Source organism: Barbus barbus (assembly GCF_936440315.1).
Source record: "Barbus barbus genome assembly, chromosome: 18".
NCBI lineage: Eukaryota > Metazoa > Chordata > Actinopteri > Cypriniformes > Cyprinidae > Barbus > Barbus barbus.
In genome coordinates this window covers 25,896,498-25,921,982 of record NC_136746.1, presented here as the reverse complement: position 1 = coordinate 25,921,982, position 25,485 = coordinate 25,896,498, and the positions used below count along the sequence as shown (strand labels likewise).

Genomic DNA, 25,485 nt, shown 5'->3' with positions numbered 1-25,485 from the left:
AGGCTAAGTTAACTGTCTTGTCTTTCAAAATGTGCGTCTCTGTCATTGGATAAGGTGCGTTTGCATATCTAGTCTCAGTATGGCAGCCGCAGTGGACAGATAGGCTACCAAAACGCGAACTAGCGATCTGAAAAAATGGCCTCAGCACCCGAAGAGTTAGGGAGTGGGTGACCAGACGTCCCGTTTTTCCCGGCAGTCACAATTCATTGTCGATTAACTTAAAGTCAGTGAAGGTGCGACAGGCGGAAACGCGCTGATAGAAGTGCTCTCTCTCACGCACGCTCCACTTCTTCAGTTCTCATACAGCGCGCGATCACAGTTCTCAGTGCTCAAATACACACACAGCAGTCCACATGTCTCTCATGTAGAGCATCTCACGGAAATACAGTCCGTTATGGTTTAAGTGAGCTTAAACAGGTGGGTGAAAACTGAATGTATGTCAGTAGGCTATTACATGCATACCTTCCATTCCTAATTATCTGTCATAAATGTTAACCAACAAAAGATGTTAAATAAATGTATACTTGTTAAGTAAACCTACTGTATCTGAAAAATGAGTTTAATTTATATCTCTACCAAAAAATGAAAATTTATTCCAGTTTTTCCAAATTCAATCCTTGATTCAAATTTCTCATAACTAAGCTTAATTGATTTGGTCTAAAGAGAGAAGTATTGATGACTATTTTTGTTAGAATACTACATATAAAATAGCTACCAAAATAAATGTTGGTAACTGCAGTTTGACTAAAAGTAATGACTAAAATTTGACGAAAATGCAATGACTTTTCGTCGACTAAAACTATGAAAGACTCAAATGACTAAAATGTGACTAAGGCTATTAAGCATTTTCGTCTCAAGATAAAGACTAAGACTAAATCAAAAATGGCTGCCAAAATTAACACTGCTCAGCACCAGTCCAGTCCTTTTTGTCTTTAGCCCAGGCAAGACGCTTCTGACACTGTCTCTTGTTCAAGAGTGGCTTGACACAAGGAATGCGACAGCTGAAACCCATGTCTTGCATACGTCTGTGCGTGGTGGTTCTTGAAGCACTGACTCCAGCTGCAGTCCACTCTTTGTGAATCTCCCCCACATTTTTGAATGGGTTTTGTTTCACAATCCTCTCCAGGGTTATCCCTATTGCTTGTACACTTTTTTCTACCACATCTTGTCCTTCCCTTCGCCTCTCTATTAATGTGCTTGGACACAGAGCTCTGTGAACAGCCAGCCTCTTTAGAAATGACCTTTTGTGTCTTGCCCTCCTTGTGCAAGGCGTCAATGGTCGTCTTTTGGACAACTGTCAAGTCAGCAGTCTTCCCCATGATTGTGTAGCCTACAGAACTAGACAGAGACCATTTAAAGGCTTTTGCAGGTGTTTTGAGTTAATTAGCTGATTAGAGTGTGGCACCAGGTGTCTTCAATATGGAACATTTTCACAATATTCAAATTTTCTGAGATACTGAATTTGAGACTTTCATTAGTTGTCAGTTATAATCATCAAAATTAAAGGAAATAAATTTGAAATATTTCAGTCTGTGTGTAATGAATGAATCTAATATACAAGTTTCACTTTTTGAATGGTATTACTGAAATAAATCAACTTTTTCATGATGTTCTATTTTTATGACCAGCACCTGTATGGTACATATGTGTATTTTATTCACATCTAAGTTTTATTATTTGCATGATGTTGTTGTTGTTGTCGTCTCTGTGTACTAGAAACGTGTGACACTAAAACTTCTCCTGACATTTGATGCATTGCATGCTAACATTTGATTGCTTAATACTGAGAATCTGCGATGCTGGTTTGAGGTGCTGTGGTTCTGACCTCACTGACACTGACGTTGTACCCACGAGGGCTCTGCAGCACGGGAGGGTTATCATTCACATCCAAAATATTCACTGTGAGCGACACGTCTGTGAACCTCGGAGGGGAACCGTTATCCATTGCCCGCACCTGATCGAAACACATTAACACACACAGGAATCCAAGTGGACATCAGTAAACCAACAGCCGTATACCTCAGAACTAATTATGCAAAGTGTGCTATTTTTAACTTTACAAGGAAACATGTACAAAGTCACACAGCACACTGTGACCATGTATGGCTCTGTCTGGAGTGGTTAGGCTATCGAAAGACATTTTCTTATTCAAAGTGAGATGCCTACTTGTCCACTTCCTAGACATAGTGCATAGTCCATTTTTTATTAGATGTAAATATTTGTAAATACTTTTATTAATAAACTACACTACTGTTCAAGTTTGGGGTTGTTAAGCATTGTTTTTCCTCTTATGCTCACCAAGTCTCTATTTATGTGATTAAAAATATAGTGAAAACAGTAAAAGTTTTAAAAATTATTACAATTTAAATATCCGTTTTTGTCCTTGAATATATTTTAAAATGTAATTTATTCCTGTGATGCAAAGCTGAATTTTCAGCATCATTCCTCCAGTCTTCAATGTCACATGATGCTTCTGTAATCGGTTTAAAATCCTGATTTGCTGCTCAAGAAACATTTCTTATTATTATGAATGTTAAAATTAATTTTGCTGCTTAACCATAATACCATAACACATTTTTTCAGGATGCTTTGATGAATATAAATATGCATTTATTTATTTGAAATATATATTTTTTGTAACAATGTATATGTCTTTACTGCCACCTTTGATCAATTTAATGCAACCATACTAAATAAAAGTATTAATTTATTGGGAAAAATACTACTGACTCCTACTGACACCTTTGAACAGCAATGTATATGTCTAATATAATATGGCTTTTAAAAACTAGGGAGCATGCGTATTATATAAAATGTTGTCAAGGAAGTCCCTAGAGTTTGTTAGAGCCATAATGTCTGTAGTGGTGCTCTCTCACTTTAAGCAGGTAACGGTCAACGGCTTCTCGGTCCAGACGGGCATTCAAGTAAACTTCTCCATACGTATTATTAGCGGTGTTGATCTTAAACACGTCCTGCATGTTCCCCGCGATTAAGGTGAAATTCACCTGAAGGAGACAAGAGTGTGATGGAGGCGGAGTTACAAATGATTGACAACTCTTTTGACATTGTTTTGAATATTTCTCTCCCTCACCAGTCCATTTCTTCCAGCGTCTTTGTCCCGCGCCAACACAACCGCAACTCTCTGGCCAATTGGTGTGTCTTCTGGAATATCCACCGACAAATCCGATGTGATGTCAAACTCTGGGCTGTTGTCATTCTCGTCGAGAATAGTGATTGACACCTGACAAAAGAATAGCGTACTGAAAAATTATATGTTAAAAACTATTTTTCTGGTAGAATATTAACATTCGTTGCATTAGAAGGACCTGATGAATAAGAATCACTCACCTTCTACAAATGTGCATAAGGAAGGAAATTAGAAAAAACAATAAAAGAGGTTAAATTACAAATTTATGCAGTGCATCATAATCATATTATTACATAGATTTCACATCACTATCACAGACATGAAGTTTTAAAGGAAAATTAAAATTTGCTTACCTTGAGGCAATCCATGATGTAGATCTGTTTGTTTCTTCAGATTTGGAGAAATCTAGCATTACATCACCTGCTCACCAATGGATCCTCTGCAGTGAATGGGTGCCGTCAGAATGAGAGTCCAAACAACTTATAAAATCATCACAATAATCTACAAGCAATCCACAGAAACAAATCCATTATTAAGGTGTTTAAACTTGAAACCATCGCTTTTGTCTAAAGAGCAGTAAGAATCCATAATAATGCTTCATCCAGTGAAAAAGTCCATCCCCTGTTGTCCTCTCACATCAAAATACATATTTGTTTAAAAATTTTTTTATTGTAAACAGTACTTGATCTGTGCATAATTCTCTCCTGATTTAGACAAGATGACTTTTTTGACTGGAGAAAGCAATATTATGCATATAGGACTTGTATTTTGCCTGAAAGAAATAGTTTGAAAACCTTTTAATGATGGATTTGGTTATTACAAACATGCATTCAACAAGATGTTAACTGATGGACTGGCGTTGTGTGGTTTACTTGTGAATTATTGTGATGTTTTTATCAGCTGTTTGGACTCTGACGGCACCCATTCACTGCAGCGGATCCATTGGTGAGAAAGTGATGTAATGCTACATTTCTCCAAATCTGTTCTGATGAGTAAACAAACTCATCTACATTATGGATGGCCTGAGGGTATATTTTCAGCAAATTTGCATTTTTAAAATTTACTTTAATAAACATGATCATATTGTGAACGATTCAGAATAAGAAACAACCATGTGTGCTTCTCTATAGTGAGGCTATAGTGAGTTTGGTCTACAGACTGAACAGATCATAGAGAAACTCATTACCACAGTGGAGTCTCTCTTGGGACCTCCGTCATCGGCCACAACAGTGAGAGTGTATGAATCGCCCTGTTCTCTGTCCAACAGTCCCGTCACAGTAATACGGCCCTGTAGAGCACACAAAATACTTCATTATTTTACAAAAAAATCTTTGCTAGACTGAATAAAATAAGAATAAGTTTCACCAATGTAAGACAATCCAGTGGTTTTGGCCACTTGGTTTATTCACACCAAGCAGGATTTTTTGATGTGTCAAACTGGTAAAAGTCGATTAGTATAAATGAGCCATCGTCTGTGCCCTATCACATACAGTATTTTCTTTTTGAGTTGCATTTTCAGGTCCTTGCATCACTTCACTGCATCACTCTCGGTGTGAATATGCATTTAGAAAGACATCACAAATTCACATCTTAAAAGGTAGGATAAGCGATTTCAGAGGGGCTAGCAATAGCAAGCTAGATTTGAAAGCATAAGATCCCACCCTCTCTGCAAGCCACTCTCCAAAGCCACGCCTCCCCCAAAACACCTAACCAGCGGCACGATGAGAGACAATGTTGGTGGAGGGTTGAATGCAACGCTGTCCTACGCCTTCCACAGATAATATAAACACAGATAAATACATTAAGACTGCTTAAGTTGGAGGTACACTCATAACCTTCCAGCAGTTGGTTACAAAATATAATCTTCCAAAAAAAACTTTTTTTTAAATACCTTCAAGTTAGAAGTTATATATATTCAAGAATTAAAGCCTATTCGGAACCCAACACTCTACTTTAGAACAAATTACTTTAAATCACATGAAAGATAGAGGAATGGTCTCCTTGTTTTATAAGACATTACTGGCTGGACTAAAGGAAGGCTCTCAATCATATCTTTCAGCATGGAAAAGAGACCTTCAGGTGGATATCACTGTGGAGGAATGGGAGCATGCCTGTCTTTCAGCTCAAACCCAACCTATTAATACTAGGTGTAGAATACTACAATACAAATGGATGATGAGGACATACATTACCCCTGTTAAATTACATAGGATTAATCCTAACATTCCAGATAATTGTGCAAAATGTAAAGATGAAATTGGTTCATTGTTTCATTGTATGTGGGAGTGTAGGGAGCTGCAAATATTCTGGAAGCAGGTTCTTGGTGTGGTCTGTGAAATGACCAGAGAAAATATTCCTTTGGAATCAAAGCATATATATCCTGAATATATGTCAGTAAATGCAAGAAAAAAGAAGCTCAAAGATTTCAGCTTAATACAAGCTAAACGTGTTATTGCTTTAGTATGGAAAAAAACCTGTTCTTTCACAGTCGATTAAAGAAATGTCTGACAACCTTGCTCTTGAAAAATTAACATGTAATAAGAGGTAAAGCAGAGGTTTTTAAAAAGGTGTGGTCCCCTTTTAGGTAATTTGTAAATAGATAAAGTGGAAAGTTATGTAATGATGACTGTAATTTGAAATCCAATGTCCTATAAAAAAAAGTTTACATCAGTGAATGTTACTTCATTATCCTTATTTCAATTTCATTTTTGTATTTTTATATATTACATTATTTTAGAACTTTTAATGTTAAAATGTTAATTTTTAATGTTATTTTCTGTTTGATAAATGTAGGGGTGGGAAAGTATACTCTGTAATGTTATATAATTTGATATTCTGTAGTGTTCATGGGGGTTTTGTAACAAAATAAAAAAAAAAAAAAAAAAATAGACTGCTTAAGTTAGTGATTGCAATCGGGATGTGAAGAGACTTTCAACCAGCATAACAAAAAAAAGTTTCTGAGCCAAATCACCTACCCTGCTTTTAAAACCGCCACACTCATTTCTGATTCTCTTAAAATATAACCAGTCTATTACGTTATATATTGAGTTCTCTCACCGTGACACTGTCAATCTTAAAGAGCGCCAGGGCAGCAGGTGAGGTGTCGGGGTCGAAGCGGTACGTCAGCTGGTTCAGGTTATCGGCCGACTCCGCCTTCACCTGAACCACTTCTGTTCCTGTGGCAATGTTCTCTCTCAGAGATACTTCGTAACCAGCCGATAGAAAGGCCACGGCTTCATCCAATTCATTGAGTAAAGTTACGTAGACGGTGCAGTAGCCGCGGTGGAACGGTGGAGACTGATCTGTGGCTGAAATGTTCATTAAGTAGCTGGTCTTGGTCTCGTAGTCCAAGTAATCCACAGTAGTTACCAGACCCGTACTCACATCGACCTCAAACTTACGGTCAGAACCAGAGACCAGAGCATACGCTACAGCGCCCCCATCACCTAAAAATAGAGAGACAGCAAAAGACTGTTAGATTAGCACGATTTTTCTTTGTGAAGGAAATTACAATTTTTTTATACAAACTAAATCCAGAAGCACATTCTGTACATGACAGACAAAATCCAGAAGAACTGTGGCAAGCGTCGCCAAGATGCTTCAAGAAACCTACCTGCAGAGCTACAGTACAATACAGTAATGCACTTGTGTAAAAATGCTGTAAAATGAGGATGCTGTCAAAAATAATCTCATAAATAGATTTTCATTATCAATTAACTAAATAAAATCAACATTTGCTGTTAGCATCCTTTGCATTTAAAGCAGCTTTTGACCTAGGTGCACTTGTGCATAGTTTTTCAGGTAGCTTTGCAGGTAGGTCTCTTGAAGCATCTTGGAGACGTTGCTACAGTTCTTCTGGATTTAGTCTGTCTCAGTTTCTTCATGTCATTCCAGACAGACTGGAGATCTCTATGTGGAGCACTGGCTGTCGTCAGACTCCTTGTGCAAACAAAAATCTCGCTGGATTATTACAATTAATGGCAATATGAATGCCTGGAAATGTAAACTGATATTTCCTACTGACACACCACAGCAAAAGATAGAAATAACTGACTTAAAACCATTTCTAGCTGGTGAAAATACTAGTTTTCTAATCATTTTGTTCACCACTGTATTATTGCTACATTTAACTGCATTTTTAACGTGTTTGAAAATGTTTATTATTCATTTATATTTTTAATTACTACATTGATAATTGATTGATTTTATTTTCAAGTGGCACTATTAGTCCTCCAGTGTTGTTTCAGTGACGATCTTTATTTATATACAGTATCAGGACTGAACAGCATACTGCACTCTAAACCTGAGGCCTGCCAAGACACAGATGGTTGGACTTCTGTCCAGTTTATGACATGCTGGACATCCTCTGTGAGGAAGTGAAACAGGGAAGCAGTTACAGACTCAAGCAGAAGTGCAACAGCAATGTTGTGATATCATTTGGTATTAAGAACCAATGGAAAAATACAACACAGCTTGAGCTATGTTAGGTGCATGACACACACCCACTTAAAAAAGGTCAAAATAAATGAGAAGTGTTATGAATACACAATAATAACACTCACAGATGTTCCTATCAGACAAATTTACCTCCTCAGTGAACTAATCTGGTCCACAAACACATACAAAGGTCAAGAAGAGAGTGTGTTTGCACAGGCTTGTGGGTAGATTGTGTTGTGTACCTGTGTCAGGGTCTGTAGCTCGGACCACTACCACAGATGTCCCAATCCCAGCGGTCTCTCTGAGCCCCAGCCGATTGTACTGTGACTGAGTGAAGACTGGAGACTCGTCATTCACGTCCTCCACATACACAATCACCTACAGACACAAACTCACAATCACACGTCTGATTCACAACACACACATACTGCTACACGCACATTATATTTAGTACTTGTCCTTAATGATGTTTCAATAAGAAAAAAAAACACGTTTATAGCTAGATTTAATACAATGTGCAGGCAATTTTAACTATGTAAAGCAGGCATTGTTTTAGCAACCTTGCATTCAAATCTGAATCTATTCTGATATACAAAGCGCACTTCACCTTTTAATCAGTTCCTGACGGATTAAATCAAGTCCTTTTTTATCACTGCACTTCTCTTTTTACTTGGAAATGTGTCACATTATGAAGCAAAATGGGTTGCAAACAGTAATTTACATGAACCGGTCAAATAAGATGCTTTAAATGTGATATTCTAGAGTACGTTATATTATTTTTCACACACCCTGACAGAGCTGCGCATGCTGCCCTGGTCACTGTTGTAGGCCTCCACCTCCAGCACATGAGAGCTGCGCGTCTCTCGGTCCAGAGCCACAGTTCCTCTGCTGATGAGTCCAGACAGACTGTCCATAGTAAACTGACCATTGTTGCCTACAGATAAAAAAAATCACACACACATAAGCCATACTCTGAAACAGTACATCACATGAAGGCTGAGGTTGAAAACAATCGTGCTAATTTATGTTTCTTACAGAATTAGTCTCAAACAGAGTCATATATTTCCAAAAGACAAGAAAATTGTTAATAGTCTGTATTATATCTCATAATTCAACCTTTTTTCTGCCATTTCTGAGAACAAAAAAAATCTGAATTGTGAGATATAAACTCAGATTAACAAGAAATAAACTCACAATTCAAAAAAAAGGCCAAAATTCTAACTTTTGTCCTCATATTGCTGACTGTACATATCGCAAATCTGACATTTTTCTCTGAATTCCAAGATCAGAGATATTGCACATTTCCCAATTGTCTTTTTCCTGTCACAGATTTAAAAGTAAAATTAGTAAACTTTGCCTTTCTATCTCACAGTTCAGTTTTCTTTTCACAATTTTAAATTTGCATCTCAATCTAAACTGTTCTTCTTCGAACTCTTGAGTTATATCTCAACTTTTTTTTTTTGGCAGAATTTGGAGTTTATATTTCAAAATCTGGAATTTTCTTCTTGGAATTATGAGTTTATATCTCCCAATTCTGAATTATATTTTGCAATTCTGAGAAAAAAAAAAGTCAGAATTGTCAAATATAAACTCGGAATTGAAGTGAAGTGACATACGGCCAAGTATGGTGACCCATACTCGGAATTCGTGCTCTGCATTTAACCCATCCAACGTGCACCTACACAGCAGTGAACACACACACACCGTGAACACACACCCGGAGCAGTGGGCAGCCATTTATGCTGCGGCGCCCGGGGAGCAGTTGGGGGTTCAGTGCCTTGCTCAAGGGCACCTCAGTCGTGGTATTGAGGGTGGAGAGAGCGCTGGACATTCACTCCTCCCACCTACAATCCCTGCCGCCCCGAGACTCAAACCCGCAACCTTTGGATTACAAGTCCGACTCTCTAACCATTAGGCCACGACTTCCCCACAAATTGCAAGACAAAAAGTCACAATTGCTTTTATTAATTTATTAACTTATTTTTTAAATCACCCCCCCCCCCTCCAGTATTCCACAGATACTAAAAATACAAATATATTTTTTTACACTTTTTTTGTACATTAAGTAATCCAACAATGTTGGTTAGTTAGTGTAGTAGACATCTGATCAAGGCACTGAGGTGTGACATCAGGGAAACAGGAAGAATAAATAGGCTTAGTTACCGGAGAGAATCCTGTATAGAACTCTTCCATTCTCTCCCTGATCTGCATCTGTGGCCTGAATCTGCAGACGGACATAAACACACGTAACCACAACACGTACACACACATATACTACTAAATAATGAGAGTGAAAGTAACACTTAACTCACTGCACACCTACACAAGCATAAACAATAATATAATCACAACATACTTTAATAACTCACAGTCAAACTCTTAATCACACAATTACAATTGGACTCTTATTGTCACTGCCACAAGTATAATGTGTAATTTCTTCATAACTAACACAAAATAAAACACAGTATGTTTTTTGGCTCAACCAATAACTTCAGTTCATCGGATGACCAGTGGAAGAGTGATTAAACCTAAAACACACAGTCTGAAATGGCTAGATTTCAAATACCCTAACGTCTAATGAATAGTTAGATATTTATTATTAACAGTAATTGGAATAAATAATTCCAGTGAGTAATATAGTTCATTAGCCCAACTGCTGACCGTTTATGCTTTAAGCAATAGCAATTTGTTACATTTAGAATGTTTAATCACAGGTTCAAATATGTCCAAACAATGCAATTGTATTTGGTGCCACTAGTGACAGAGAAATGAAACATTTCACCTTTAAGTGGTCATTATGGCATGATTATCAACTCACACGGGCTTGAAAACACACATACAACTTCAATGATCTCATAAATCCCAGAAACAATAATCAGAAGTTGTTCCTGAATATATTTACACGCATAAATTCATCATGTAGAGCAGTAAAACTATTTAGCACACACTAAAGACATCTGTATATTAGTCAAATCCTACTGACAGTGAGGAGGACGGCCCCTCCTTCAGACTCATTAGCTTTATAAAAAGATGTGGAGAGGAGAAGAAAGGAGTAGAGGATGAGGAGGAGGAGGGGGAGAGAAAGAAAGCAGGGGTCTAGGGGGGTCTCTTGGAGAGAGATGAATAGAACAGGCAGACCGGACCATACCAACACATGGGGGGTTAAAACTTGAGACCGAAAGTTTGGCTCAGAATGAGCGTTTAGTTCAAGAAACACACTGCCATGGTCTGCTGATCGCAAAACACAAAAAGATTGATTTTGAGTCTCTCTGAACGGATATCAGCTGCACATATCCTCATCTCCAACATTCTTTGTGACAACGTGATTTGAATCAAGGGGAACTTTGGAAGAGTCTCCAACCACATCCAACGCTAAAGGTAAAGCTGAACCACAAAGTATAAAGCTGAAAAATAATTGTTATTCGATGAACCCCTGATGAAAACAAGTTGCATTTTGGATGCTGGTGTCCCTATATGGGCTTTTTCGTTTTTATTCTTCTGAGCGACGCAACTTTGCTGATCCACCACTAACCAGCATGAACCAGCATGGATGATAATTTAGTAATGCCAAAAGCTTTTATTTTGCCATATTGTCAGTCATAAATTACATGGGACAAGCTATATTACTGTATTTGACTAAATCATGGATGTGCAATGTCTGAAAACACAACACAATAATTGCTACAGAGATTACTATTTGGGGAAATAGTGAGTGAAATTGTGCAAATTTGTATACACTAGTGCACATAGTGTGCACTACTGTTCAAAAGTTCTTGTTTTTGTTCTTTAGAAAGAAATGAATACTTTTTTTCAGCAAATTCATAAAAAGTGAAAGATTCTATTTTAAATACAATTCTATTTAAAAAAAATAACTTTTCACCAAAAATGTATCACAGTTTTAAACAAAAATATTAATCACCACAACTGTTTTCAAGATTGATAATATTTTTATAAATATTGAGAATTTTCAATATTGATAATAATTGATACATTTCGGAAGGATCACGTGACACTGAAGACTGGAGTAATTATGCAGCTTTGCATCAAAGGAATAAATTACATTTTAAAATATATCAAATAGAAAACAGTTATTTTTCAATTAAATTTGAAACAAACCCCAAATAATAAAAAAAAAAACAATTTCTAATGTGACTGTTCTCATTGAAATATATTTACAAAAATTCACTTTAAAATTAGAAAAACAAATTTAAGCTGCCTGCTTGAGCAAAGCCTGAATATGATGATGTGTGCATAAATACATTTCAGCAAATCCATACAGCGGTAACTAATGAAGTGTTTCACTAACAATAGTTATCGTCTGAGTGGCCTTTTCAGCCTGTTTGTGGCATTTAAGATGAGGAATAATTTCATGTCTCAATGTGTTTTCACCAAAGCGATAAGTCACACTCTATGTGCTCAGAATTTAACATGCTGACATTTAGGAGCAGAGAGGCAGAGTAATTGGTGACTTGAGTGCTAGGCATGCATGTGTGTGTTTCAGATGCAATTTAGCTTGCAAAAAAATAGAAATAAAATCAACCAGCCACATTTCTCATCTGACTGCTCACTTAGTGGGGCACCAACATTTTTAATGTCAAATGCCATTTCAAATGTGTGTTTATGGGAGCGATGTAGGCAAGAAACATACTGTACTTGACGCAAGCACACAAAAACAGATGTGAATGCTTAGCTAATGCATTTGCCTCTTTGTATGTAATAAACTGTATTTTTACATTACTGCAGGGGTGTCCAATCCTGCTCCTGGAGGACCAAGGTCCTGCAGAGTTCAGCTCCAACCCGCTCAAAAATACTTTCCTGGAAGATTCTAGTGAACCTGAAGGCCCTGATAAGCTGGTTTAAATGGGGTTGGAACTAAACTCTGCCAGACTGCAAGACAGGACACCTCTGTGTTACTGTGATGGTGATGGAATTATCTACAACTGTAATTTCCATAAATTATATATTAGTGTTTAATTAGTCTACGTTAGTGATTTTTAGATATTTTGACAGGAAATTTAGACAAAAACTTAAGAACTGGTGCAGTGAAACCAGACTCTCCTCCAGCTGTAGCTCGCGGCCATGACAGTTGTTGATCCGCAGGACAAAATGACGGTAAAAGACGAAGCTGAGAAGCGACGCCGTAAATGTTATACATGCATATTTGTGTTGTTATGAATTGCTGTACGACACATTACTAAATAATGCATAAAATCGAATGTGCAGCTAGAAGTGTTTGCATTTATGTGCTTGTTTAGATTTTCCTGATCTTCAGAGTCTGTGTGTGTGTGTGTGTGTGTGTGTGTGAGAGAGAGAGAGTGAGAGAGAGACAGAGAGGAACACACTCTCGCTAATCTGTAATCAATAGTGCGATATAAATCTACTAGACTTTGACGTTTCTTTAAAGAAATCGCTCAGTCATTCTGATTGCAGCTGCACAGGAGCGCTTTGAGCGGCATGTGTAGAGCTGCTAGATGGTTATGACGATAAGGTGTGTGTAGGTGTGCAGCCCCACCACCACAAACCACGCTCTGTACCTAGAGGAAAATGTGCTCTGAGGTTGCTCTGTCACTGCTCAGGAGACGTCTTGACCTGTTTCATTTGAGTATTACCACTGCCTCTGATGTTTCTCCTACAAATCCTGACGAGCAGTGCTATTTTAGTATTATTTCATAGTATTTATTATTCATTTGAATTAATTTTTTTTAGTTTAAATGTGTGTTTTTGTCATTTTATTAGTTTTTGTTTAATAATTGTTTAATTAATTTGGTGATATATGATTATAAGAACAGAGCTCATGAAATGAGATCACAAGCTTCATAACACATTTGATGGCAGACAAATCTAGTGCGAGACAGTATTTTGATCTCACATGTGCGATTGCTAGGATCTTTTTTTTTTTTTTGCAAACCCCCCCCCCCCCCCACCCCCCACCACAGAACAAGATTCCATTATTGAGAATGAAACGCATACTTCGGACCACTATGACACATGCAAGCTCTTAGATTCTTGTATTCAATGTCCATTTGCTCTCCATCTATTTGCTACCTAAGAGAAACAACTGAGATATTAAAAAGATTTTCTCTTTTTAAGCATACACAAACACCTGTTAACCACATCCTGGCATCTCGCATGCATCTATCTCAAGCACACATTCACACTTTTGCACAAGCCTGAACCCAGAGTGTCACAATAACACCTACATCTCTACTATAAACACGCTCCACTTAACCCAGATTTAACTCTTCCTGTTTTGCATCTCTACAGATCCAGGAACGACATGGATGTTCTCTTCAATCTGTCCCGCTCTAATCTCTCACTGGTTTCCCCAACATCTCCACCTCTGGATCTTCACCATCCCCTCCCGACCATCATCATCATCGTGTGTCTGTTTGTTCTGTTCGGGGGCTTCGTGATCTTTCTGGCGGTGGGCTGCCCGTCGGGAGGGTCCTGGGGTGTGGATGGGGACTGCGGACCGGCGGACGGTTTCTCCTGCGGACAGACTCTGTCCAGCGAGCCCCAGCTGAAGCTCTGGAAGCGTTTGGGCTCGATGAGGCAGTCGTTTTCCTCCGCGCCGACCTTCAGAAGACCAGTTCAGCCATACATAGCCCAGAGCAGGAAGCAGTCGGGGTCAATGCCACCCGCAGAGTCAAAGACAAACGACTCCCACACATATATTACTATACCGGCTCTGCTGCAGTATTCCACTGAGATATAAGCTCTGTTGCATCACCTAGTGAGCTGTCTTGTTCATCTAGTACCTACATGAGCAACAGCCTTCTAAGTGACTGATTTAAAGTGCGTTTCATAGGTAACAACTATGTGCATTATAAGAAACTTACTCAAAATTGATTTCAAAGGAGTTGTAAGCTTGTTGCTAAGCTAGTGTTGTGATTCTCTAATGAATCACACAAATGCAAAACAAGCAAATATGAAATAAAAACAATTACATTTAATTTAAACTGACTACTTTATGTATGATTCGATGTATTGAAAGAAATGTATTTAGTATGAACTTGTCTGCAATTTTCACTGAGCTTAGTGCATTGCATTCTGGGGTTACTGTACCTTTTCCATGAAGGATGCATTTGATACTGCCATGGTTATGGTTATTATTAACAAAAAATATACAAGTATTTAAAACACTTTTTTGCTAAAAGAAAAAAAGCTGAATTAAAATAAATGTAAATATTAGAAAATATTAAAACTAAACAAAAATTTGCAATGTTGCTTTGGCAAATAACTAAAATAAGTTTAAAACGACTAACTGGAAACAAATGCATATATATATACATATATGTGTGTGTGTGTGTATGTATATATGTATATATGTGTATATATATATGTGTGTGTATATATATATATATATATATATATATATACACACACACATATACTAGAATAGCACTGGATGCTGCTTCAACATCTACAACAGCCAGATATAAGCCATGCTAACAGATAACAATCTCCATGTTTGTATTAAAACTTTATGTTAACAGATTTTCATTTGGAGTTTGCCTATGAACCTCTTAAAAATGCTTTCTAGGCCATAAGCTTACTAGGTTTTGGAAAAGAGCTATAGACCTGTACACAATCAAAGCAAACACGAGAACAGAAACTGCAACCTCGGCTGCAGTGCTTACAGGGACAAGCCAACTCATTTCATTTACCATTCGCTTCAATCGAAACAAGATGTGACTCAACAATCCGACCATACTCTATGAACAGCTGGACGTTGCCTACATCACATTCTCTACTGGTGAGGAGACTAACACACATGACCTGGATGAGCAAAGACCAGGTGCTGTCTGAGTAATGGTGGCCATTTTGACTGGCCATTAACAACATTACTATTTATTTAGGGGAATTTCTGATTCATTTGCATGTATGTAGCCACAAGAGTATTTGTACACTTAAATCACACTTAAACATGTCTGAATTAGAAACTAAAACAGCAAACCAATTTGCATTCGTTCACAGTTGTGTAACCACTGACTTGTTCTACTGACATCTGACCAGTGTTGGGTAAGTTACCCCTAAAAAGTAATTAATTACTAGCTACAAATGACATTTTCAACATTGTAATTAGATTACTCTACTAATTACTCTGTAAAAAGTATTGTAGTATTTATTTATAAATCCCATATCAGCCTCGACCAGTCGAACAATACAAGGACAGACATGAAACCGCTCTTTTAATTCTTATAAATAAATAATACAATATTATTCTTGAACTGACCAAATTATTTAAAGGGAGAAGGTGACATTAAAACATATATTTTAACATTATGATAATTTTTTATGTTAAATTCACTATTGTTTGCTCAGTATATTTATAGTTTTATCATTTAAAACTTCTTTTTAAGAAATGTTTTGCTGGAAAAATGTCTTTGTGCTTTCTTTAAATACTGCACTTCTGATTTTAAGTGTGCTTTAAGTGTCAACATTGCACAATTTTTTCAAATAACTGTTATTGTGCCACTGTGACTCTGGTTTGTTCCATAACAGCAAATTCAGGCAAACTAAAAGAAAGGTTTGCATATTAAAGATGGAATTTAACAGTTCAAATACCAACTTCGACATATGGAAAGAGGTAAAACCCCTTTGAAAATGAAAACGCCCTTCATTTAGTCATGAGTTGTAGAACTCTGCAGAAATGATTCTGCTGACTTTGTAGAATTTTTAAAGCGTCGTCATGGTTAACCTATTATGGCACTGTTGCTAGCCTACAAATCGTCACAGTTTCCAGCCCAGTGGAACATGACATCACAGAAAACCACTGAAAACATGCTAATGCTGCCATTGTTACAGACAAACACAATGTAACAAACATATGGCTTCACGTGATATGTCATAATACCAGTATTGAAATAGTTCTACTGTTGTTTACCAGAATAAAAATGATTTTTTTAATGTCAATGGGCACAGTTTTTCTATATCAGAGTGAATTTTGAATATGAGTATGTGTACCTGTAATATACTAGTTCCTCTGGGTATGTTCTCCAGGACGCTGGTCTCATAGCTGTTCTGGAGGAATATAGGCCTGTTGTCATTGACGTCCAGCACCTCCACATATACTGTAGCTGTTCCTGTCCTCCGACCTCCCGCCGGACCATTATCTGTGGGAAAACCATCAACAGTCTGGCCAGTACGGATAGGAAATGCTACTCTCAGTACAAATAAAATCCAGTACAATGATCAAGGTTGACCAACGCATTTCTACAACATTTCCAGTTGTTCAGGATTATTGGATAAGCATTTTTGGTAACACTTTAGATTAGGGAACACACTATTAATTTAAGAGTTTTCTCTCAATAAATCATAATTGTCTGCCTATTGATAGAAAGTAGTTGTTGTAGTAGTAGTTATGCTTAAGTACTGGGTAGGGTTAAGAGATCTAGAATATGGTCATGCAGGATAAGGTAGTAATATGTGCTTTAGAAGTACAGCCAATATGATAGTAATATGCAACAAGTCAATGAATAGTGTTCCCTAATCTAAAGTGGTACTGGATTATTTACTGGAATGTTTTGGTATACTTTACACAAATTTATATAATTATATTTAGTTTTTCTAATTTATATTATATGCATTCTAATTTATATTATTCTTGATATTCACAGGTTTTCTAATTTTGGATGAAAATTACTTGGAAGAGTGTTTGTTTTTGAAACATTATAAAGAGTAAATATTCCCAGATTCATGTCTTCCAAAACACGCATTTCATTCCATCATAATTAACGTTTAGAATCAGACAAGAATAATGATAGACTTGACATAACATTCGTAGTATTGCAAAAAGTGGGCAGCATATTTTCGTAGAAGCTCATTAAACAGGTAACAGCTGCAGTCTTTCTAAACGCTGCACTCAACTCACACAGGAAACCAGACAGGAAGCTGCACCAGATCATACCACATGTGCACACACACAAACATGTATAACCAATTGTTTTAACACCTATATGAAACTCACCAATTGCTTCAATCACTAGCCTGTACGAGGCCTGAGTCTCGCGGTCCAGACCAACCACGGTCCGTACTACACCGGTCCGAAATCCCACGCTAAACTTTCCGTCCTGGTTTCCTCCTATGGGACACACAATCACATACAACTTGACTTGACTTAATTTACCTGTATTTAATATTTGGTAATTTGGTGCTCTTTTAATAAGCATAAAAACATATCACACACAAATATTTGGCAAAATACTTTTCACTACTGAATGAGCTTCATCTGTCATCCTAAATGCACTTCCTTTAGGGTATATTTAGAAAGAGCCTTCACAAAACAGCACTCCTTAAAATGCTGCCTATGTAGGCCACTGCACTAGACTTTGGAACAGAGCCTCAGCTTCATATCTGTTAAAAGCCGTTCACTGTGGGTCAGAGCAGTCCCAACCAAAATCCCACAGTGTTGCTCCGTCAACACAAACTCATTCGCACCCACTGATCTGTGACCTTCTGCACTCTGACCTGTGATAAAATAGCTGAGCTCTGCGTTAAGACCAGCATCATTATCCGTGCAGTTCAGTCTGACCACCATGTAATCACGGGGCACGTTTTCATCCAGCGATACGTTATAAACGCTGGGGAAGAAGGTTGGCGTCTCATCATTCACGTCCAAAACTGCACAGAAAGAGTGACAGACATTAAGATGACTTGGCATCTGCATCAAAACACAGCTGGACAGTGATCCTGCTCTGTACCTGTGATAGTGAGAGTACTCGTGGATGTTCGTGGAAACTGGCCCGCGTCATACGCAATAATCCTCAAATAATAGTGGCCAATCTGCTCGCGGTCCAGCACCGCGGTGGAAATCAGGACTCCTGTGGTGGTATTGAGCCTGAAGTCCAGCCGCGGCATCCCCATCTGGAGGGCCATGGTTACCGCACCATTGCCACCTTCATCAGGGTCCTGCACCTGCACCTGAAGGAGGAAACCAGCAGGGGGCGGCAGAGCACAGGACAGTTTTATTACAAGAACTTGACATTAAATCAAAGATGACCCCAAAAGTGGTACAAGACCCCTTGGATTTTTATGCCAAGTTGATTTTGAGTGCAAAAGGTGTTCCTAAGTTTTAGTCAGTAAGATGTTTTTACTGTTTTTGAAAAAAGTGTCTTATGTTCACCAAGGTTACATTTATTTGGTCAAAAAAATGGCAAAAACAGTAATACTGTGATTTTTTTTTTATTACTGTTTTCTATTTGAATATATTTTAAAATGTCATTTATTTATTCCAATGTATAAACAGGATTATAATTATAAAAGGTAATATTGTGCAATTTAAAATAACTGTTTTGTATCTGAATATATTTTAAAATGTAATTATTATTATCAATGTGAAAACAGTTTTGCTGATTAATAATTGTGTATATTTTCAGGATTCTTTGATTAATTAAAAGTTCAAATAAATAGCATTAATAGCATGCCTGAAGATCTCTGGCCGTAATGTTCAGTTGCAGTTTTGCCTGGTTTATTTCAAAAATACATTTTAAAATCAGAAATTGAACCCAGGTCCCCTTGCATACTAAATGAAATGCCAGTCTTTGCCTGTTGAATATTTCATCAGTGACTCCTAGTCCCTGTAGAGACTTCAACCAATCAAATGCTAACCCTGAACACAGATGATCCAATAGGAAGCCCCTCTGGTACTTCGGCAACAAAAGGGAGGTTTAAAAAGGCAGGATCATTATCGTTGAGGTCCAGGAGGTTCACATACACCGTAGCGCTGGCTGAAGAGCCCAGTGGCGGCGTCCCACCTGAGGAGGGCAGCACAACAAAGAGAACACTCACATACTGCAGAACTTATCTGAGTTTTCTCTAGTCATTAGATCCACTGAGGAGGAAGAAATTCTTAAAACTGAAATGTCAGTTTATATTGTCAAACACATCGCAGGATAATGCCAAAACAGACTAACAGAGGGAGAAGCAGAAACTTTGAGAAAACAGACAAAACAAAGGATGTGTTTGGAAAGGAGTATTAGCTTACTGCTTGGTGAATACAGTACAGAATATACTGCATGCTATTATTTTTTTATAATAAGTGAAACAGAAAGCATTAAATAACGATAAACATTTTAAACAAAACATATTTTGATATATAATATTGTGATTTTTTAAAATGCTTTTACCTGGATATCTTGCATTCAATGAATTTGTCTCAAAATGATTTTGTCTCAATATGTTTCATATGGAAGTTTGATCAAATAATGAGTACAAAAGGGAAAAAAAAAACACACTGTATTGTGGGATACTATATATATATATATATATATACACACACACATACACACAGTATATACGCGTTTGGAGCCAGTAATATTTTTTTAATTTGTTTACTAAAATAAATCTCATGCATTTATTTGACTAAAAATACAGTAAAAACAAAACAAATACAATTGACATTTTTAGCTGTTTTGTATCTTAATATATTTTCCGATATAATTTATTATTGTGATGAAGAGCTGAATTATCAGCAGAAAAAGGAAAATCTTCATAACATTATGCATGTATTTATTGTCACTTTTGATTAATTTATCACACCCTTGCTGAAAAGTATTATTTTTTAAGTCTCAGTGACTTTAAACTTTTGAATGGTAATGTATGTAACAAAGAACATTTGCATACTGCAATTGGTAAGACCATTATGCTTGAACGCTATTCTGAACAGACTAGACAGGAAGACAGCAAGACAGACTAGACAGTCCAGAAAGAAAGAAACTGAAAGTTGGCAACTATAAAACTATTTTTATTGTGACCTCAGAGACAGAGTGAGGCATTATGGGACAGGTGAGAGTTGCTTACGGTCGGTAGCGGAGACAATGATGGTCCTCATAAGCTGTGCGGACCGGGCGTTCTGACTCTCTCTGTCCAGCACCGCTCCACTGGTGCGGATCTTCCCGGTGTTGCGGTTGATGGTGTAGAAGGGGTTCTCTGGATTTATAGAGTACACCACCGTCCCATTATCACCATAATCAGGGTCCACCGCTAATACCTGCACAGAGAAGCAGAAGAAAAATGAGTCTTACAGCACAAAACAGAGTCCTAAGGCGCAGAAATTAAATCACACCAACCCTCTCCCTACAGAACGGCATGATGGGAGATTTATGCATGGGGCATAACTGTCTAAAACCCTGGCTGTTTTTTTTTTTTTTAAAGAGCCAATCAATTATTCACAATGCTGGTGGAGAAGCACTGAAAATCACTTAATTAGTCATTAGAGAACAAAGGTTCTGTAGGTCTTTAATTATTAAAACAGGAAGGACCAGACGACTGTGTTCTCCATTGATTAGAGGGAATTTAAACGTATGATGTAGAGCACGGGTCTAATGTAAAGTTTATCTAATTGATTTGAACTCTGAGGGGGACATTTCACACACACGTTTACTCAGGCATGTTTATAGACCATTTTAAAGGTGATATGTGTGATTTTGTGTTGTTAAAATATGTTCTCCTGTCCCAGCTTAATGTGCAGGTTTGCAGGTTGATTCCCCTGAAATGCTTGAAACACTGCAGCATTTTCAAAACACTGCAACAAGGAGATGCATTGCAGAAAGTCCACATTGCTTTTTTAAGGAAGCATCCAATGACAAGGGGCTGTCAAGCTTCATAAATGATAAAACGCACCATAGAATAAAAGTATTCCATATGACCCGTATTTAAAGTCTTCTGAAGTCACACAGAAACAGACTGAAATTTAAACTGTGATTCAATGAAAAGGGTCACACTACCATTCAACAATCTGGGGACAAAGAAAGACATTTCTGAAAGAAAATAATACTTATTTAGCAAGGATGCATTCAATTTATATAAAAAAGAACAACAAAGACATTTATAATGTTAGAAAATATTTCTATTTCAAATAAATGCTGTTATTTTGAACTTTCTATTTATGAACAAGATGTGACACTGAAGACTGAAGTAATGACTGCTAATTTGTATTTATTATTTTTTTCCCCATAGGAATAAATTGCATTTTAAAATATATTCAAAAAGAATTTTACATATATTTCACAATATTACTGTATTTTTTAATCAAATAAATTCAGCTTTAGCAGGCTTCTTTCAAAAACATTAAAATCATCTTACTGACCCCAAACTTGTTGCATGAAAAATAATAGCTTGGAAATTCTGTTAAACATCAGTTTACATGACACATTACATTTATTCATTTCGAATACGCTTTTATCCAAATTGGCATACAAATGAGGACAACAGAAGCAATCAAACCAACAAAAGAGCAATAATATGTAAGTCTCGGTTAGCGTAACGTAGTACACATAGCAAGGTTGTTGTTTTTTTATATAATAAATAAAAAGAAAACAAGGATAGGTAAGTGCTCGTATTAATTTGCCACCAACTGACCAATTAATACCAGCACTTACCTATCCTATCCTATTCTTTTCTATTCAAAATTCAAAATTAAATAAATAAATCTTAGCTATGTGTACTGTGCTAGACTACCTGAGACTTGTCACAGCACTTGTACACTGTTGCTCTTCTCCTTGGTCTGATTGCTTCTATTGTTCCCCATTTGTAAGTCACTTCGGATGAAATGCTAAATGATTAAATATAAATGTAAAGTAAATGTAGAAAAAGAATAGGGAACGCAAGTGTTAGAGGGTCATTTTTTATAATAAATAAAAAAGAAAACTAGTAGATAGAATAGAAAAAGTATAGAGAATGCTAGTGTTAGAGTCTCCTCCTACCAATTTTTATTTTTGGTGAATTATTATGTGATTACACCACACTACACCACTGTGTTGAGCGGTAAGTGGACTGATGGACTCAGAACCCCTACCAGAGTGTAGAAGCTTTAGGACATTTGGTTTTTGCAGCCAAATTATCCATCCATTTCTTCCTTTGTTCTGTTTAATCTCTCTCTCTCTCTCCTGCACGGTGTCCAGCAGGGTAATCAAGTATGCACTTGACTCTGGGCTACATTTTAATTAGTCAGCGGAACCTCCTAATGAAGTTCAGGACTGGCTTGTTAATTACCAGACAATCAGGGGCATATTTAGCCAAAGACAGAGCCAGTATAAAACACCTAAACATTTACAAGCAGAGGATTGAAGTCCAGGTTTCTAGAGGCCTGACCACATTTAACTTGAACACACACTAAACCCACGTCTCAAATTCAACAGTTTTTCCAATTTATTGTAAAACCGTCAGTTTGCATTTAGTAAACTTTTTCCTCGGATGCCATGGCCACAGATTTTACTCACAGTTTAGATTATATGACTTATATTGCATGCAAAAATGCCAAGATCTGGCTGAAACCACCAACTACTATATGTGCATCAGTCTGCTCGGATACAAAGTTGTTTATCCTATAATGACAATTGTCTTTAATATTTCTAGCCTATTATTGTGGTAAAACTGATCTCAAAAAAAGCAGGTAAAATGGTCTCTCTTGTCTAAATGGGTGGTTCTTGGCCAGAATAAACTATAATCTGGACCCTCTTTTCAAGTCAAGTGATTTGTATTTGTATAGAGATTTTTAGAATCCATGTTATTTTAAAACAGCTTTACAGAAAAGCATGCCTTAATGTCTTAAAACTCCCTACAAAGAAGCCAAAGGTGATGCCAATATGCCAATAGCCAACAGTCTGGCTTATTATGTTTAGTGGCAGGTAAATTTGAAATCAATGATACCACAGTAAGGGCAACAAAGTGGCAGTTTATTTAAAATGTCCCCTATGATCACAAGCCAATGAACCACTTTTAGTGCTATTTAGCACCATTTTTGTATAAATCACACACTTCACCTTTAAATGAGTTTGTTGTAGCAGCCTGCATGGGAACCTGGTAAACACGATGTTGCTTCCTGGTGGACTGATAACCCTGTGAACCCTGACTCATGGAAATACATCAAAGCTAGTCAATCATATTACAGTTTAAAGGTGACCTCTTATGCAAAAATCACTTTTATAAGATGTTTGAACACAGTTGTGTGGCCACAATGTGTGAAAACAACCAGCATATAATGGTAAAAATCCACCAACTAATTTTTTTATAATCCCAATGAATGATAAACAGTCTCTCAGAACAAGCGATTACAGATTCTCCCTATGTACACGTCTACATAGTCTCCCTCCATCTGAGCTGCTGAAAACACTGTGGTTAAGTTTCATTTTCGAAGGAAATGTCCCTGAAAAAAACGGTAAAGTCCTATGATTGTGCCAATCATTTTAGGCACAAACAAAGGTAATTTCAACACTGTATTTTTGCTAAAGTTGTTTCTGAAAGAAGGAATTAATACTAGAGATGCACAATATTATCGAAACATTATCAGAATCGGAATAAAGGCTTAAAATGTAAACATCGGCATCAGCCGATTTGAAAAAAAAAAAAAGATGATCATTAAAAAAATAACTTTAAGAAAGTTTATTACTTCTAACAAATATGTTTTTGCTCAAAACTAACAAAAACTAAACATAATTTGTTTATAATTTCCACACAGGAGAGACTTAGTGTTGTTTCAAAACAAAGGGAAATATATATTGGTATCGGCTATCAGCCAAAATGTTTCGAAAAATATTGGCATATCGGATATCATGTATAATCTAATATCGTGCTTCCCTAATTAATACCAACACCTAGTGCATGAACGTCAGCTCCAGACAAAGTAAGCACGTCATATTTTGTTTTCCAAAGCCTCTCTGAAAGAGCGTCTTGCCACTCTGTCAAGGTAATATTGCTAAAGCTACCATCGTCTCTGCCTGTTTTCACTGATGCTGCCTTCACGTTCTACCAGAATGATTGTAAATAGTAATGAACAATGAACATGAAGTCGACCACATGAGATTTTCTGACATTTTCAGTGTGAGATAGTTTGTTGTTGCCGGTTTGCCGGAGCATGAGCTCTTGAAGCTCCGCCCTCTTCTGAAAAGGGGGCCGAGAGCACCAGCTCATTTGCATTTAAAGGGACAAACACAAAAACTGTGCGTTTTGGTTCATGCTCTAAAAGTGGCAACTTTGACAAGCCATTTTGCGCTAAAACTTAGCATACACACTCTGGAGACATCAGAGACTTATTTTACATCTTGTAAAAAGGGGCATAGTAAGTCACTTTTAAGATTTTGGAAACCCTTAGCCTCTTCAAAATGGTCCCTGGCCGTATGAGACTGAAAGATGGTGTGGCTGACATTAACATTAAATAATTTATTCATTCACCAAAGGAGGAAAAACCCCTCAAGATGGGATTTTTCACATACTTCAAGCAATAGAGTAATATGAGAATATAGAAATCTCTGTAAAACGTTCCAAGGACACCGAGGTGAGAGCCCACTTTGAATTCAGCTGCAAAACTGCAGCCGATCAAAGGCTGGGACAGTAGGGGTTTTCTCCAGACGGAGAGGAGATGGAAACTTGCTCCTCTGGGTACGGTGAGGATTTGACTCAGAGAGAAACTGTAAGACATTATCACTCATAAAATCAATAGCACTAACTATGTTTACCTGCTGACACCAGGATCAAACCGCTGCTTCAAAACTGCCAGTGTTTCTGTATCTTATTTCATCTACAGGATTCGATACACATCTTATATGATGGGATTTTAGTCTTTTTGGTGTCTAATCAGACTCTCTACTTCCTAAAAGGGGAACTATGCACCATTACAAGAATAAAAATAAAAGCCATACGATACATTTTTGTGTGAACAGACTCAAATTTAAACCATGATTCACTTATGTCTTCACCCAAAATGAATTCACACTTGTGTTCAATTAAAAAATCATGGCATGTTAGGTTTGACGCCAGACCGCATTTTAAAATGGATAAATTAAAACACACAGAATGGAGAATGAGATCTGAGAGCTGAAATTTATCAGTGAAAAAAAAAAAAAAAATTCAGGATGTTCTTTACACACAAAAAAATAAAAAATAAATGTAACCTTCAC

The 25,485-nt window shown here is 37.1% G+C and overlaps 1 protein-coding gene across 1 annotated transcript in view; it reads right to left on the bottom strand.

Moving 5' to 3' along the window:
* cdh23 (cadherin-related 23) overlaps positions 1-25,485 on the bottom strand; it is a gene marked incomplete at its 5' end in the record, with an annotated part of 216,819 nt that overhangs the window by 39,180 nt on the left and 152,154 nt on the right. Inside the window, 14 exons of the mRNA XM_079440403.1 lie at positions 1,826-1,954; positions 2,877-3,005; positions 3,092-3,241; positions 4,335-4,436; positions 6,206-6,594; positions 7,828-7,963; positions 8,374-8,519; positions 9,749-9,809; positions 16,556-16,704; positions 17,559-17,672; positions 18,059-18,211; positions 18,292-18,511; positions 19,199-19,344; positions 20,390-20,579. Coding sequence (XP_079296529.1) covers positions 1,826-1,954; positions 2,877-3,005; positions 3,092-3,241; positions 4,335-4,436; positions 6,206-6,594; positions 7,828-7,963; positions 8,374-8,519; positions 9,749-9,809; positions 16,556-16,704; positions 17,559-17,672; positions 18,059-18,211; positions 18,292-18,511; positions 19,199-19,344; positions 20,390-20,579 — 2,214 coding nt within the window. The remainder of the gene's footprint in view (positions 1-1,825; positions 1,955-2,876; positions 3,006-3,091; positions 3,242-4,334; positions 4,437-6,205; positions 6,595-7,827; positions 7,964-8,373; positions 8,520-9,748; positions 9,810-16,555; positions 16,705-17,558; positions 17,673-18,058; positions 18,212-18,291; positions 18,512-19,198; positions 19,345-20,389; positions 20,580-25,485) is intronic.